The 15,967-nt window shown below is 36.9% G+C and overlaps 1 protein-coding gene and 1 long non-coding RNA gene across 2 annotated transcripts in view; both read right to left on the bottom strand.

The window, feature by feature from the left end:
- Window positions 1–4,525, bottom strand: part of LOC121256280 — an 88,746-nt gene extending 84,221 nt beyond the window's left edge. The window contains exon 1 of the long non-coding RNA XR_005938957.1: window positions 4,443–4,525. This is a non-coding gene — a long non-coding RNA (uncharacterized LOC121256280). The remainder of the gene's footprint in view (window positions 1–4,442) is intronic.
- A 4,865-nt stretch (window positions 4,526–9,390) lies between these two features.
- Window positions 9,391–10,837, bottom strand: LOC121255930 (TMV resistance protein N-like). Its single transcript, XM_041156492.1, has 3 exons — window positions 10,719–10,837; window positions 10,000–10,290; window positions 9,391–9,904 (listed from the first exon to the last, which is right to left on the bottom strand). Exons 1-3 carry the CDS (start codon window positions 10,818–10,820, stop codon window positions 9,524–9,526), a joined length of 774 nt encoding a protein of 257 aa, XP_041012426.1. The 5' UTR covers window positions 10,821–10,837; the 3' UTR covers window positions 9,391–9,523.
- Window positions 10,838–15,967: the final 5,130 nt, after the last annotated feature.

The raw sequence follows: 15,967 nt of genomic DNA, 5'->3' as shown, positions 1-15,967 counted from the left end.
TTGTAAGTAAGCTAAGTTGTTCAGGTAAGCGGGGTTCCTATGCTAGGCCTTACACGAATTATTTGAGACTGAGGTTGATTTTCTGAAAACTTTGCATATTTTTGTGGTGAAATGAGAACTTGGGGAAAAAAAACAAAAACCAACCTCGGTCGTTTATTTGCGTACTCATGAAATCTGTACGAAAAAGGGAAAAATATGTTCTGACATGCATTGTGTAGACATGAGCTAAATTCTGTCATGTGATTTCTGAAATCTGAAAAATGAGCGATATTGAGAATATGAAAAGTTGTGCATTTATTTGGAAAGATATTCTGGCTTTTGTGTTCAGTGTGTGTAAACTGTCTGATTCTGTTTTGATACTCTGTATTATTTTGATATAACATCTGAAAACCTTTGGCATGGTGTACTGGTTTTCGTATCTGACTCTATCTCTGTTTTGCTCTGCTCTACTCTGTTATGCTCTGCTCTGTTTGGGTTGGTACCAACTTCTCTGTCTCTAAGTGCACCCACTTTGGTAAGAAAGTGGTTTTATTGTGGTCTTTCCTGTGTGCACACTCGGGGCTCCGAGAAGAATAAGGTAAAGATTTCACCTCTGTCTCTGCCTGGTTTGGCCACCGGGGTTAGCACAACCCTACCACGGGGGTGAAACATGGTCTCCGCTCTGTTTGATACTCTGTTTTGATCTGATGATGATACTCAGTTTATGTTATGCCAAAGTATTATGGGTTTTACGTGTCTTAAAACCATCGCTCTATTACTTTTGAAAATATGTTCTGCTCTGCAGGATAACTCTGGAAAATGTTTTGTTCTGCATGCTATACTTTGTAAATGCTCATGTTTGCACGCTAGCATATGTCCTCTACTTACTGAGTTGTTGATAACTCACCCCCTATCTTCATAATATATTTCAGATTATGTGAAGAGTCCAACTGAGGACTTGGATTAGATTGGTGTGAATGATTAAGCTGGGAGAAGATGTTAGAAGAATGAATTCTGATGTCCTTTAGTTTTAATGTCTTTTCGATTTATTTATATTTTGGGCTTGGGTTTTAGTAAGACTTATGAAAGTATTAGTTTGGTTTGTTACGACTATCGAGAGATTTTGGACGCCTTAATTTATTTTGCTGCAATAATGACTTTGTAGAGTTTTCAATGTGGTTTTTTTTTACTACATGAGATTGAGTTTTGCTAATAAGGTTTTGGAGTTTTATTTTAGTTGTGTTGGGAAACATGTTCTTAAGTGACAGGTAGTAATTCTCCGGGCCAACCGGGTTTGGGGCTTTACATTAGGTCTTACGTACGTTCTCCAAATGCCTGGGATGATCTTTAAATTATGTAAATGCTCTTGATATGAATACTCAGCTAGAACCCTTCAGAATAAATTATAGCTAAAACAACTCCAACTGAGATTTCAAGAGTTTTTGTCGGTGGAAATTCCAGCAATTGGCAAATGACAGTAATTGGTATCAACATATATGGTCTATGAGAAACGATGTTTATGGGGGACCTTTTGAAATGCTGTGGTTAGCACTAGAAATTCTCCTTCAATGATCATCTTATCCTGTTTTCTGTTGACTGCTTCAGTGATTACTGGAAGAGTTGGTGATTCCTCACTTTGATTTGGATGTATTAAATAGAGTTGACAGGTTTTGGCAAAGATGAACTAAAGGAATGGACCAGAAACTGATTTCTGTTGTATAATGACATCATTAAGTCTCACCTTGGCATTTCTTTAATGACATCATTAAAATCTTTAATAAGTCTAAATTAGAAAGAGCTGATTTAGCATATTTGAGATGTAAATAAGTCTGCATCAGTATTTCGTTCTAGTATATGTTGCTCTCCAGCTTAATGGGAGGTTTTGAATGAGATAAGTGGCGTTTTCTGATTTTTCAGCAAGTGTGTGTTTAGCTGAAACTTGCTGTAATAAGGGTATAGAAGAAATATTTCAAGGCAGCACAACAATTGAATTCATCATGCAAGAAACAAACTAATGGCCATAAGTAAACGACCAAAGTGAAAAGCTTACAAGCTAAGCATGAATATCTCCCCACTTTTGGCAAGATTGACAGTTACCTCCAAATTGTTCAATCTTATAAATAGAGAGAGAGATAGAGAGAGAGAGAGATGGATGACAGTAGCTATAGTGTAGTGGTCTTAAGATTCAGCTCTTTTAAACGTACATATCATTCATCCATCTCAAACAAGTTGAAGCTCTAACTCCAAATCAACCTTTGGATCGTCATAGTCCTTCACCACCTTATCTGGAACAGGTCCTTTGAAAATTAAGACATGTTACATCCGTGCACATGTTGTACAAGTCCCTAAACCCAAAAGTTGATATCAATAGAGTTGAGTTCCCATAATCCCAACCAACCAATATGAGCAATACTGCCAGTACATATGCTACCCCACGAGTAGATTCATTTCAATTTTTTAACATCATATATGAAACAAATGACAACACCTCATTTCAATGGCAAATACCAAATCAAGTCTTAGAGACCAAAGAGAAAAAACAAAAATGAAAGGAAAAACTCACCCGAAATTTCAAAGAAATAGCAGCAACAAGGGCAGGCGATTTACCAAAGATATCCCAAGTAAAAGAAATAAAAGCAACAGTGCAGGTGCTAAACCTAGAAATGGTTGTATATGTTGAGTGGAGCTGACAGGTTTTGAAAAATATGATGAAACTGGAGATATTTCTTCCCACTAAACACTACACCTTATAAAAACTTCACTGTCTATTCCAATATGGTTGGAAAATGAAACCAAGTAAAAACTCGAACTAATTTATAGGAATGGACAAGAAAGTGATTTTTCAAATCATGGTATTCTTTGTGGATCACCAAACAATGCAAACAATCTTCCTAGAAAGGCAAGATTATTAAAATCTATGAAATAATACTCTTCACAATCAATGTGGTTGTCCTCTTTCTCAACACACATGCAACCCGAGTAGATTAATGGAATTTTAACATCAAATAGTAACCAAATGACCATCTTTATTTCAGTTGGCGAAGACTAAACATATATGGTCATTATTGTAACTTCCCAATCCTGGAGGTCCAGGGAGTTAACTCTTGTCACTTAATAATCAACCTCCACAATTCTAATAAATTTTCCAAATCCAATATGTATATACTTCCAAGGCTTCAAATAAAACATAAACACTTCAAATTCATTTAGGCTACATTTGGATTTGGAAAGTGTTTTGTTTCATTTCATTCCATCTTATCTCATCATTACAACTTTCTCAAATTTTCACACAAAATATAATAAACAATTCAACTTTTTCAAATCTCAATTCAACTTTTTCAAACCTCAATCCATGCGCTTTAATGTGATTGATTATATCTGATATTGTATCAATATTTCGTTCTAGTATATCTCATCTCATCTCATCTTTAAATCCATGCACTTTAATGTGATTGATTCTATCTGATATTTTTTACAAACTATTTCATTACTATTCACATATATTATGAGATATTCTAATATCCAAACAGTCCTTTTTTTGATATGGATATAGACTAGACCAGTCATTATTTAATTTTTTGGTTCTCTTCGGTCATTTTTTATGGGCTTAGTTAACTTGTCGAAAAGAGAGTTAGGGTAGATTGAGTGCTGCTCAAAAGATGTTGGCAATCGTGCAGAATGCATTGGCTTGGTTTTGTTTGTTTTGGGTTTTCTCTAAATAGTTGAAAAAATGGAACCCATACTCAGAAAGCAGCAAAGTATTTTGTTTCTAAACCAGATAACTGAAAAAATAGATATCTGGTTAATGAGTTGGAATCATGGTTTAGAAATCATACCTAGACATCTAAGAAAGAGTTGGAATCGTGGTTAAAAACTGACATCCAGGAAAAAAAAAAAAAAAAGAAGAAAGTATGAACTACCCCAGGGGAAAAATATATAGTAGGTGGAATGACCTTTACAATGATCACAAGGAACTCCAATTGTAATCTTGATAGTCATTTTAGAGTATAATGAATAAGTATGATAAAAGTCTATTTATTAGTGATTTTGAAGTATAGACCATATGATTTAGACCTTCCTAGGGTCGCTACAACCAAAGTATACATATAAATTCCAGATTGGTTTAGCTCTATGTTTGCTTTCAAGCAAATACAAAGGATGAACTTGGAGACAGTTTTAAAGAGTTTTAAAGCAAGAGAATAAAGATTTCATATTGAACCAAAAGATTAACAAAAAAAGGAAACAAAAAGAGAAGAATAAGCCAGCTAAAATGGGAGAATGGCTTTGTGTGACCACATAAATATCAAAAGAAACTCTCCTGCACAAGGCAATGCAATATACAATCTTATAATTAGCTTGGATAAAATCCATCATTAGTTGAAGCAATAGAAAGAGGAACTGGTATGGATAATTACTTGTCTTGAAGTTCATACAAAGATTAGCAAAAATTCCAAGTAAATTACCGAAAGAAGAAATCAACAACACTTGCTTATACGTCCTCATCATACACCAATGGCTCGTGAAAGTCATGCCTCGGTCCTAAAACCAACCCCACCTCCTCCCAGACCTTTAAAAAAAATAGAGAGAGAGAGAGAGAGAACCAAAATGCCCCCAACTCAACCATTCAATCCCAAATTAACTTGCAATGCAGTTAAACCCCCTGGAGACCCACAACCATATCACGAACAACATTGAGCACACAAACAAGTCCAGCAACAACACCATCCACACATGTTTCCTCCAAATTTTCCTTGACTTTTGCCGATCATTTGAGAAACCCTTATGCACCGGTAGCGTAAAATCCTTGTACACGGTATTAATATCATGAAACGAATCCAACAAAATTAATCCAAAAAAACCAAACTTGGGAATTTTATCAATGCAAAGACACTGACTTGGTGCTTAGTAAACCTTCTCCGAATTGCCCTGGCTTTCTTGGGATGTAGATCGAGAGGTAGGTACTTCTTCTTTTAAACTTCCCTCAAAATCTCCTTCTGCTTCTGCAAAATCACCGTCAACACTTGCGCAATCGACAACCACATTAGAATTGCCCAAGTTTTGAGAGTGCCTCTTGTGTTGTGGATACCCATTGAATTCCAAGTTGTTATCTTCATTATCTTGGCGTCTCTTAGAAAGTTGGATACCATTCGATGAATCTACTGAGCACTCCCCAACTGATAAGCTCTCATTCTCTTCATGCTTATAGATTATGTGACCTCCGCAACTTTTAAAGACCGGTTCTTGAAATTTGTTCTCAAATATAAACCTTAGATTGTCTCCTGTTGACTACCGTAGCCCGATAGATTCTAGAAATGAGTAGTCTAGAAATACATGATCCCAGTCTCTAGCATCCCATTCATCATCCCAGTCTCCAGCATCCCAGTATATACATGATTTTGTTTCTACAAGCCTGTTACCGTTTGTAGAAACACAAATATCGATCCACGCTCCTGAGCATTTTCCAAGAACAGCACAGAAAACAATTCCTACGATTTTATCCAAATACAAGGGCCCACTAATATCCAATTCACAAGAATCGTCACCATTTGAAATCTCCCTAGTATGGCTAAACCAATTTGGAGTCTTATTCCCTGGAAACATAATAACACATGAATGGTCCTGAATATGTTCCAGTTAAACATATATCACATATTTTCATATATAAGCACAAGGCAATCCACAAACACAAACACCTACAAAAAAACAGAGTGAGAAATGCAGACATACCTTAACAAATGAAGGATTTGGCTCTTGACTCCCTATATTTGCATCCAATTTATTGTTGTTAGATGGAAGGGCGCCCACGTGGGGCTGACCCCCTCCTTAACTACATTGTAACGCATGGCTTTAAGCCATGCGTTATTTGCTTGTAACGCGTTACTTCCATTCAATTTGGCAATTTAAGGCTGACCTTTAAGGCTAGCCATGCGTAGGAGGATTATATATATAGTCCTCCTCAATTGGTTTTTTGGAACGATCTGAAATACAAAAAAACTTTCTCTTTTTGTTCTCTTTTGGTAAGGTATTTAAGTTGTGGATTTATTAAGTGTTACTCTAGTTTTATACTACGTAGTACACTTCGTCACTAAGAGGAGATGCTTGGAATTTGTCAATCTGAAGAAACTTGTGGAGCAATTTTATAAGCTGAGCTTGAGGTATTTTTTCCGTTGTGCTTTCTAACGTTGGTATCAGAGCTTTTATAGTTGCTTCCAATTTATATTTTTTCTTGCGTATGCTTGAAATCTGGGTGCCATTTTTTTATCCTCGTTTTTTTTAAACCTTTTTTTTTAAGCCAGTGAGCACCAAGAAGGTGTTGCGAGCACCAACGCGGTGGTGCTCGTGAGGTGCTACGCGCACCAACCCAATGGTGCAGCGCGCACCAGGATGGCTCTGCAAGCACCACAAAGGTGTTGCGCGCAACACCAGGTGATGCGCCGTTCACCAGGGTGGTGCAGCGCACACCATGGAGGTGTTGTGCGCACTAGCGAGGTGTTGAGTGCACCACCATGGTGCAGCACCACCCTGCCACTTGGAGTTGTCATTCCGGCAGTGGAAGCAGCTGAGGCTACTTGTGGTGGACCCTAGCGGCGGCTGCGGTGCTGCTGTATAAGGGCTACTGTTCACACAAACTTTGTATACGATGGGCCATATATGTTATACAAATTTATACTTTGCAATGAAATCTGATGTTTAAGACCTAAAACAGGGCAATGTAAAAAAAAAAAAAAAAAAAGACACAGAGATGCAAGCTAATTTTGAAAGATAGATACAAAGGTTTATTTGCAATGTCCAAAACTGTGACCAAAATCTCGAATCGTGTTTCAGATTCTATGTCAATGTGTGTGGAGAGAGAGATCATTTTTTAATTTCATTTGAAGTAATACTTTCACGTTAGATTTTAAAATTATTTTTATTGTAAAATAGATTTAAGGTATCATATGAAATAACGTCAGTTTATGAGTTTATTTTTGTAACTACTGCACTTCTCAAATATTTAATGTTGAGCCCGAGTGACATTGATGTTGACATTGAGTATTTGGATAGATTAATAATTTGCACAAGTTCCAAATATACAAATTTTGCATGAGCACTTTATTAAAAAAATGGACCACATTATGAAAAAAGTGTAAAAAAACACATTTTTTGGGGGAAACTTGGTTGGTTTTATAATGTCTTTTAGGTTTTCTTTTATAACTAATTCTATGTAAAATTATAAATATCTTAATTTTAGTACATTACATGCTACCATATAAATATCATTAGATGTATTTATGGAGGATTTGTCATATGATTCCTTCTAATTCACATGCAATTTGTGGAACAAATATAATTTATAAATCTTAAGCTGTGGTACCCTTTTTGAAAAAAATATCAAATTTGATACCCATATGAAAAAACCTTTTTTTTTTAATAGTGGACCCTACTTTTTTTAAGATGAATATACAAAACTTGCACATTCTAAAACTGCATCAAACATACGAAAAGAGTTCACAAATACAATAAAGATATAAAAAGCAAAGAAGTCATTTTTGTTCAGAAACAAACTGCATCAAACACGAAGGAAAAAAAATAGATTAAATTCCAAATTCTAACCTCAAATTCAGCTCCTTCAACCGAATGAGAAGTAGAAATCACCTGCAAAGCATTGACAGAACAACCGCAAAACTCATCATTTCATAACAAGTCTACTAAAACAGAAGAGAGGCCCAAACAGCCATACCTGCAAGCTAATCGTTCTTGGAGCACTGATGCGAAGAAAAGGCAATAGGAATTCCAAACGAGACTCGAGAAACCACCCATTGAAACTATGAATTATAGTACCTAGTAATCAAAAGATGCATCTAAAATATCTGGAAATTCTATCGGCATTTCACTGTCATGTTCCCAAATAGCCTCCACAAATGAACTCACAGATGATGAAGTTTCTGACCTGTTGGTTGTTTGAGCTCCACTTGTGGACCCAAAATCAAATGTCTCAAAACCTCCCTCATGTCCAATTGGATATAGGCCATTATAATTCCCAGTATCATAGTTTAACTGGGGTGTTTGCTCAAGAGTTGAAGGGTAATTGGTTGGCGACAAGACTCCCTTGAAGTAGACATCTTGCTATTGCTGAAAGCCTGGACAGGGAAGAGGTTCGCTCATGAGGAACTCACTCCAATTGAAGGAAGAAGATGGTGTGATTTGTGCGTGAGATGGCTAGCAAGAATACGACTGTGGCAAGCCTAACTGTGTTGCATTTGAATTGCCCAAGTTTTGAGAGCGCCTCTTGTGTTGTGGGTACCCGTTCAATTCCAAGTTGTTGTCGCCATCATCTCTACGTCTCTTAGAAAGTTGATACCATTCGATGAATCTACTGAGCATTCCCCAACTATTAAACTCTCATTCTCTTCATGCTTACAGATTATGTGAACTCTGCAACTTTTAAACATCACTTTATCATAATCACAATAAAATCTAAACCTTAGATTGTCCCCTGTTGGGTACAGTAGCAATTGCTCGATACATTATGGAAACAAGTAATTTAGATATACATGGACCGAGCCTCCATATAAGTAAAACCTTGCTTCTACAAGCATCTTACCAATTATAGAAACACAAATATTGGAGCAGGGCCCAAAGGGGTTATCCGGGTCTTTTTCAAGAATAGCACAGAAAACAATTCCTATGATTTTATCCAAATACAAGGGCCCACTAATATCCAATTCACAAGAATGACTATTTGAAGTCTCCTTAGTATGGCTAAACTAATATGGAATCTTATTCCCTGGAAATATAATACCACATGAATGGTCCTAAATATGTTCATGTTAAACATATATCACATATTTTCATGTATAAGCACAAGGCAATCCACAAAGACAAACACCTACAAAAAGAAAAAAAAAAAAAAAAAAAAAAGAGAAATACAGACATACCTCAACAAATGAAGGATTTGGCGCCTGACTCCCTATATTTTCATCCAATTTATGGCAATAGGACAAATCAATCCATCTTAGCTCTCGCAAGCCACATGTATAGAATTGATATTTTGTTGATACTTCTGGGCATCTTTCCAAGGAGCAACAATCATAAGCATATAACTCTTGTATATTTGGTGGAAGATGTAGAATTTCTTGAAGGTTCTAGCATTCCCGCAATTTGAGAATCCTCAATTTAACAAAGTTTTCGATGCTCGGAGGAAGGTTGACAATAACACTAAAAGATAGATCTAAGTCTTGCAAAGTGGATGAACAATAAAATGAAAAGCGGTCAAGATACCGATTATTAAAATCCGGCGATGGGCATAATGGGTAACTTTTTAGGCGCAGCGTAATTTTAAGCAGACCGAGGTACCCAATGGATGAATGTATTGCATGTATTGCATCTATTGCATAATTTGAAGTACGCAACAGGTCCATGCTGCCTTCTATATACAAATGTTCAATCCCAGTGAAGCATCCATTAACGGATGAATCCCATTCATCTTCATCTTCTTCAAGTGTTATAGCGTAGTCACTGAGACAAAGCTCCTTTTGATTTTGCAATGGACGAACGTGTTGTCTTAGAGATAACGAATTAAGCACAGGAGTGATGTACCTAATATTGGATGAAGGCCATTCTTATATTGGAGTGCCTCCAAATCAATGGAACTTAAAAGTTCCATTTTACACTCGATTTGTGGTGGAAAGTTTTGATGTTTTGAGCAACTAAGAAGTGTAAGGTATCTTAGAGATCTCAACTTTACATGCCTTGGAAAACTCTTCAGGCTAGGGCATCCATTAAGATACAAATCATCAAGCTTATCCAGGAATCCAACTGAAGCATGAACTTCAACTAAATTTTCACACGCCACAATATCCAATTTCTCTAAATTTGAGCAACTCGAAAGATCTGGGATTTTGGTTAAGAACTTACACACAAAAAATTGCATTACCGTCAAGCTCTGTTGAAAAAGAACAAATATGTATATTAACCCTGAGGAAATTCACATGATCACATGGGTTTAAAGAAAGGAAATATTAAACGTAATAATTGTACCTTAAATTTTCTGCTAATGATCTCCTTGATGCAGCCTTGATACATTCTAAAAACAACAAGCTTCTCTCCATGAAAATTGGATGGCAAAGATTGTAAATGACAGTTTGACCAATCAAGTACTCTTAACTCATTAGAAAGATAACTAAGTACACCTCCAGAAAAGCATGCACCCCGGCTTATAAAAAATCCGAGTCTTTTCATCTCTGCAAACGCTTTGGGACTCAAGCGTATCATGTCATGATAATGACCCTCAGGCAAATCCACTTTTATCCCCTCAACATTGTCTATTCCCTAATGAGACAATTCATAAGAGTGCCATTAAAATCATATCATTAAAGTTTTCGTTTATAAGCACTTATTAAAATTATAATATCAAAACTATAATATCCATTATTCTCCAAAAGTATTTAATCACCTTCAAAATTTGTCTTTTTTTCAAATTTACTTTTCATTATTAACTATTCATTCAAAAGGGTCGATTATATGTCTTTAAAGGACATTTAAGTATGACAATTTAATGATTCCCTTAATTAGTTAAATACATTACTTTAAGTTAGAAACATAAAGAGAGACCACATTATCTATCGATACATATATATGATATTTTATTTAAAATGCAGTTCTTTACCATTTGTTATGAGAATAAATTCAACACTTTTCAAGTAACTTTCACCAGTAAAAAGTGTTCAATTGAAAGAACTTTTAATCTAAGAACTTACTGTATTTTCCTCTAGTACTTGGCGAATATCTTCATAAGACCATAATCTAGTAGGTGCACCTGGTTTTTTGACTGATTCCTTTCGGACAACTTTGCTTCCCATGTCTTCTAGCAAGTCGTGCATCCAAATACGAGACTCAACAGTGATAAGACACTTGTCTATAAGCTTCAAGATACCATAATTAGGATGGAAATGACAACCCTCAAATATTTTCATGACATCAGCCAAGGGTTCTCCTTTGAAGAAACATGCAATATTAAGAAACATGTCCTTCTCATATTCTTCTAGTCCATCATAACTTACTTGAAGTACACTCTGAATTTTTTTGTCAGGTATTTGTTTATATTTATTCAATGCACTTTCCCATTGACGAACGTCGGTTTTACCTTTTATATTTGAACCTAGTACTGTTAAAGCTAGTGGAAGACCTTGAGCATATTGAATGACTTGTTCAAAGACTTTCGCATAACCATCAAGTGGTTCTTCTTTTTCGAAAGAATGCAAGCTAAAGAGCTTATGCGCTTCATTGCCTACCAAAATCTTCAACTCGTATTTTGAATCAACTTTAGAGATAGTTAATAAATGTTGATCTCCTGTCATTACTATGATTCTACTTCCTGGACCAAACCATTTACGTTCTCCAGCGGTACCAGTACCCCATGCAACCTCACTATCTCCACACATACAGGTCAACTAGTTTCTCCAGTATATAAGAAACTTTAATGGGCACAAAATGAGCAGTTTTCATTAAGTGACCCACGATCACCCATATAGCATCTTGTCTGCTCAATGTCCTTGGTAAGCCTATCATAAAGTCCGCGGAGATATGCTCTCACTTCCACTCTGGAATCTAGAGTGGTTGTAATAATCCTGCTGGTCTCTAATGCTCCGCCTTCACCTGTTGGCAAGTTAGGCATTGTTCCACAAATTTAGCAATTTCTCTTTTCATACCATTCCACCAAAAAGACTCTCTCAAGTCCTTATACATCTTAGTACTCCCTGGGTGAACTATGTATAAGGAACGGTGTACTTCTTCAAGAATTTCCCTTTTTAGTTCTTCATTACCTGGCACGCACAATCTACCTCTAAACCTTAAAACTCCATCCTCGGAAACGCTAAATTCTAATTTGCCCCCATTCCCGACTTCTTCCACTAGCTTCACTAACCCTGAATCCACTTTCTGAGCAGCTTTGATTTATCTATCAAGGCTGGTTGAACTATTAAACTGGTCATGAAAGTACTTGTGTCACTAGTGATGACCTCAATACCGGCTCTTTCTAGGTCCATTAACAACCTATGTTGAATGGTAAGGGCTGCAACTGTCGGTCCCATTAACTTCCTACTTAAGGCATCGGCTATAACATTAGCTTTTCCTGGGTGATAATTGATGGTGCAATCATAATCATTGATCAACTCAAGCCATTTCCTCTATCTCATATTTAATTCCTTTTGGGTGAAGAAATATTTCAAACTCTTGTGATCCGTATAAATTTCACATTTTTCCCCATACAGATAGTGTCTCCAAATCTTAAGTGCAAAAATAATTGCCGCAAGTTCCAAATCATGCGTGGAAAAATTCTGCTCGTACACTTTCAATTGGCGTGAGGTGTATGCTATAACCTTCCCATGTTGCATCAGTACGCACCCCAATCCAAGCCTTGATGCATCGCTATAAACTACAAATCCACCTCTAGCAATGGGGACTGTTAACACTAGAGCTATCACTAATCTTCGTTTCAACTCCTGGAAGCTTTCTTCATACTTTGCTGTCTATTCAAACTTATTATTTTTTCTGGTGAGTGATATGGGAGGGACTGCTATCCTGGAGAAACCATCAATGAATCGATGGTAAAACTCGCCAATCCCAAGAAACTTCTAACCTCATGAATATTCTTCGGTGTCGAACAATTAATTACTGCTTCCACTTTTCTCGGGTCTACTGAAATGCCATCTTTCGAAACTACACGTCCCATAAATGCGATTGAATCAAGCCAAAATTCACACTTCTTCAATTTAGCAAACAACTTTTTATCTCTGAGTGTCCCAAGTACCAGCTTCAAATGTTATTCATGCTCAGACTTGCTTTTGGAGTATATCAATATATCATCAATAAAAACAACCACAAACTTATCCAAAAATTCATCGAACACCCTGTTCATCAAATCCATGAATACTACTAGGGCGTTAGTCAGGCCAAAAGGTATGACCAAAAACTCATAATGGCCATATCGGGTCCTAAAAGCCTTCTTAGCTATGTCTTCTACCCTGATCTTCAATTGATGGTAACCCGATCGAAGATCAATCTTTGAGAATACTTGAGCACCCTGGAGCTGATCAAACAAATCTTCTATACGGGGTAGCAGGTACTTATTCTTTATGGTCACCCGATTAAGTTCCCTGTAATCAATACACATTCTCATCGATCCATTCTTTTTCTTCACAAAGAGAACTGGAGCTCCCCAAAGTGATACACTGGGCCTGATAAAACCCTTGTCCAACAAATCTTGCAACTGCTCCTGGAGTTCCACTAATTCAGACGGTGCCATCCGATAAGGTGCTTTCGAAACGGGTGTCGTGCCTAGGACTAGTTCAATAGCAAACTCTACCTCCTACTCGAGTGGGAGTCCAGGTAAATCTTCTGGGAAAACCTCTAGATATTCCCTCACAACAGGTATCTGCTCTAACTTCAATTCCTCTTTTGGTATTTCTACCATGCAGGCTAAGAATCCCTGACAACCACCACGCAACAATTGTCCAACTTGAATGGCAGATATGTGGGTGGATGTAACCTCACTTTTGAACCTGTGAACCGAAATTCACTTTCTTTTAGGGGTCTAAAAACTACTTCATTTTTAAAACAATCTATACTAGCGTGGTAGCAAGCCAGCCAATCCATACCCAAAATCAACTCAAACCGGATCATATTAAACACTATTAAATCTGCTAGTATTAATCTTCCCTCAATAGATAAAAGACCCCCTGGTAGAATCTCATCACAGACTACCGAATTTCCTGTTGGGGTCGCGACCACTAACTTGGACGTTAGCTTTTCAGTTTCTAAGGTGAAAAATCGAGAATAAGTTATGGAAACAAAAGAATGTGTCGCTCTCAAATCAAATAACACAGTGGCATTATTAGAAAACAAAGAAAGAGTACATGTGGTCACAATCAACATCATTCATGAACTAAAATTCCCAAGTCTTAACCTCAACCCACAAATTAATGTCTTAAAACATAATAAAGAAGTCATAGTCGTGATCACATCAATCCTATCCTCAGCCTTTCCAGGTGTTAGAGCAAAAACCCATGCAGGCGCAATAGTACGCTGGATGTTGCCTCGCACTGTCCTTTCTGTCCTAGGTGGTGGTGGCCTATTGCTATCCAATTGCAAAGGACAGTCCCTGAGATAGTGACTCGAATTGCCACAACGGTGGTATAGTCCCGCTTCCTTCTTGCATACTCTAGCATTTACTCAGTTGCAAGTTCTACATTGATATGCTTGTTGGGTGCCCTGAACCAGCCTCTTACCTAAGCTACTACCTTCATTCCTCTTTTTCCACGATCCTTGGTCAATGCCAGAATGATGCACCGATGAAACAGTCCTCTTCCTCTAATCGTGCAATGCAGCGCTCCTTTGAGGGTTTCGTTCAAAAACTGTGGCCTTATCTACGAACTCTGAGAAGTTCCGAATCTAGAAGCCCACTACTCGTTCATAAAGTTTTTCGTTAAGCCCTCGTTCAAATTTACGCGCCTTCTTTTCTTCATCAAGAATCAGATATGCAGCAAAACGGGATCATTCAATGAATCTAGCTGCATACTGGTGCACCGTCATGGTTCCCTGCACCAAAGTGGCAAATTCCATTGCTTTATCCTCTCAGGCCGAGCTTGGGAAAAAATGCTTAAGAAAAACCTGCTTAAAATGCAGCCAATTGGCTATTTCTGTCCCCCTGTTTCTCGGATAGTTCTTTCTAAAATCCACCATCTTTTTGCCTCCCCGGTCAGTTTGAATGTAGCATATGCCACCTTTTGTTCATCTGTACAGATTAGCACCTGCAATATCCCCTCAATATCTTGAACCCAATCTTCTGCTAGGGTTGGTTCGCCTTTCCCATAAAATGAAGGGGGTGCATCCGATTGAACTGTTCTATGGTATAGCCTCATTCATTATAGTTGCGTTGGCGACCCAATGGATTCTACGTGAGATCATCTATTAACTGATGAGCTGCTACTTGTAGTACTTCAGAAGCACTCGGTTTTGCTCCTATTTCATTCTCGTTCGCGTTCAGGTCCAACATACTTCATTCTCGACAACGAGGTGGCATCCTGACAAAATAACTTGGATTATTAATATTCATTTAAAAAATTATAGAGTTCATATAAACATAAATAATTAGTGGTAACCATAAAAACAAAACATATATATAATACTACAAAGTTTAAAAAGGTACCTGTAATAAAGAGAAAAGAAGTATGCGCAACAATACTAATGATTAATCTCCAAAGTCTAAAACTTTAACTGCATCAAATCTATTTAAAAAAGTCTCCAAAATCAAACCAAACCACAAACAACATGAATTCAGCTCATAGACCCATAAAATCCTACACATCAAAATCATTCCTAAAGTCTCTAAATTTTAAGACCTCGAATACCTACGATATGCTTCCTTATAGTCCGCTCCACTATCACATCAAATCTAAAAATGATTTTTTAAAGTCTATCTATACTCCAAAATCTCACACTCTATAGTCTGCAGAATCTCAAACCTAACTCTAATACCAACTGTAATGCCCCATGTCCGGGAGGGGTCGGAGAATTACTACCTGTCACTTACAAACCTGTCTCCCAAAGCATCTATAAACTCCAAAGATTTCATAAATAGTACACGATCTTATATTTTCCAAATAACCATAGTACTAAATCCATAAGTCATCATTACAAAAAGACATAAACCAAGGGGGTTCACGATTCTCCCGATAATCTCAACATAATAAAACGATACATCTTTAAGTCTCAATAGGTCCAAATCACATAGAAAATTTCAAATACTGAAGTTAAACCCTACTACTGACAACGGTACTCTTAGGTACTCGACCTTCTATCCATATCTAGTCAAGCTCAAATTTTCTATTCCAGATCTCCAACTGGGTCATCAATATCTATCATCTGAAAAAAAAAAAAGTATTGAAGATAATGGATGAGTTATCAACAACTCAGTAAGCAGAAAACATATACTAGTATATAAACATGA

The sequence above is a fragment of the Juglans microcarpa x Juglans regia genome, chromosome 3D, assembly GCF_004785595.1.
Source record: "Juglans microcarpa x Juglans regia isolate MS1-56 chromosome 3D, Jm3101_v1.0, whole genome shotgun sequence".
Classification (NCBI taxonomy): Eukaryota; Viridiplantae; Streptophyta; class Magnoliopsida; order Fagales; family Juglandaceae; genus Juglans; species Juglans microcarpa x Juglans regia.
This window is presented reverse-complemented; position numbering and strand designations above follow the sequence as displayed.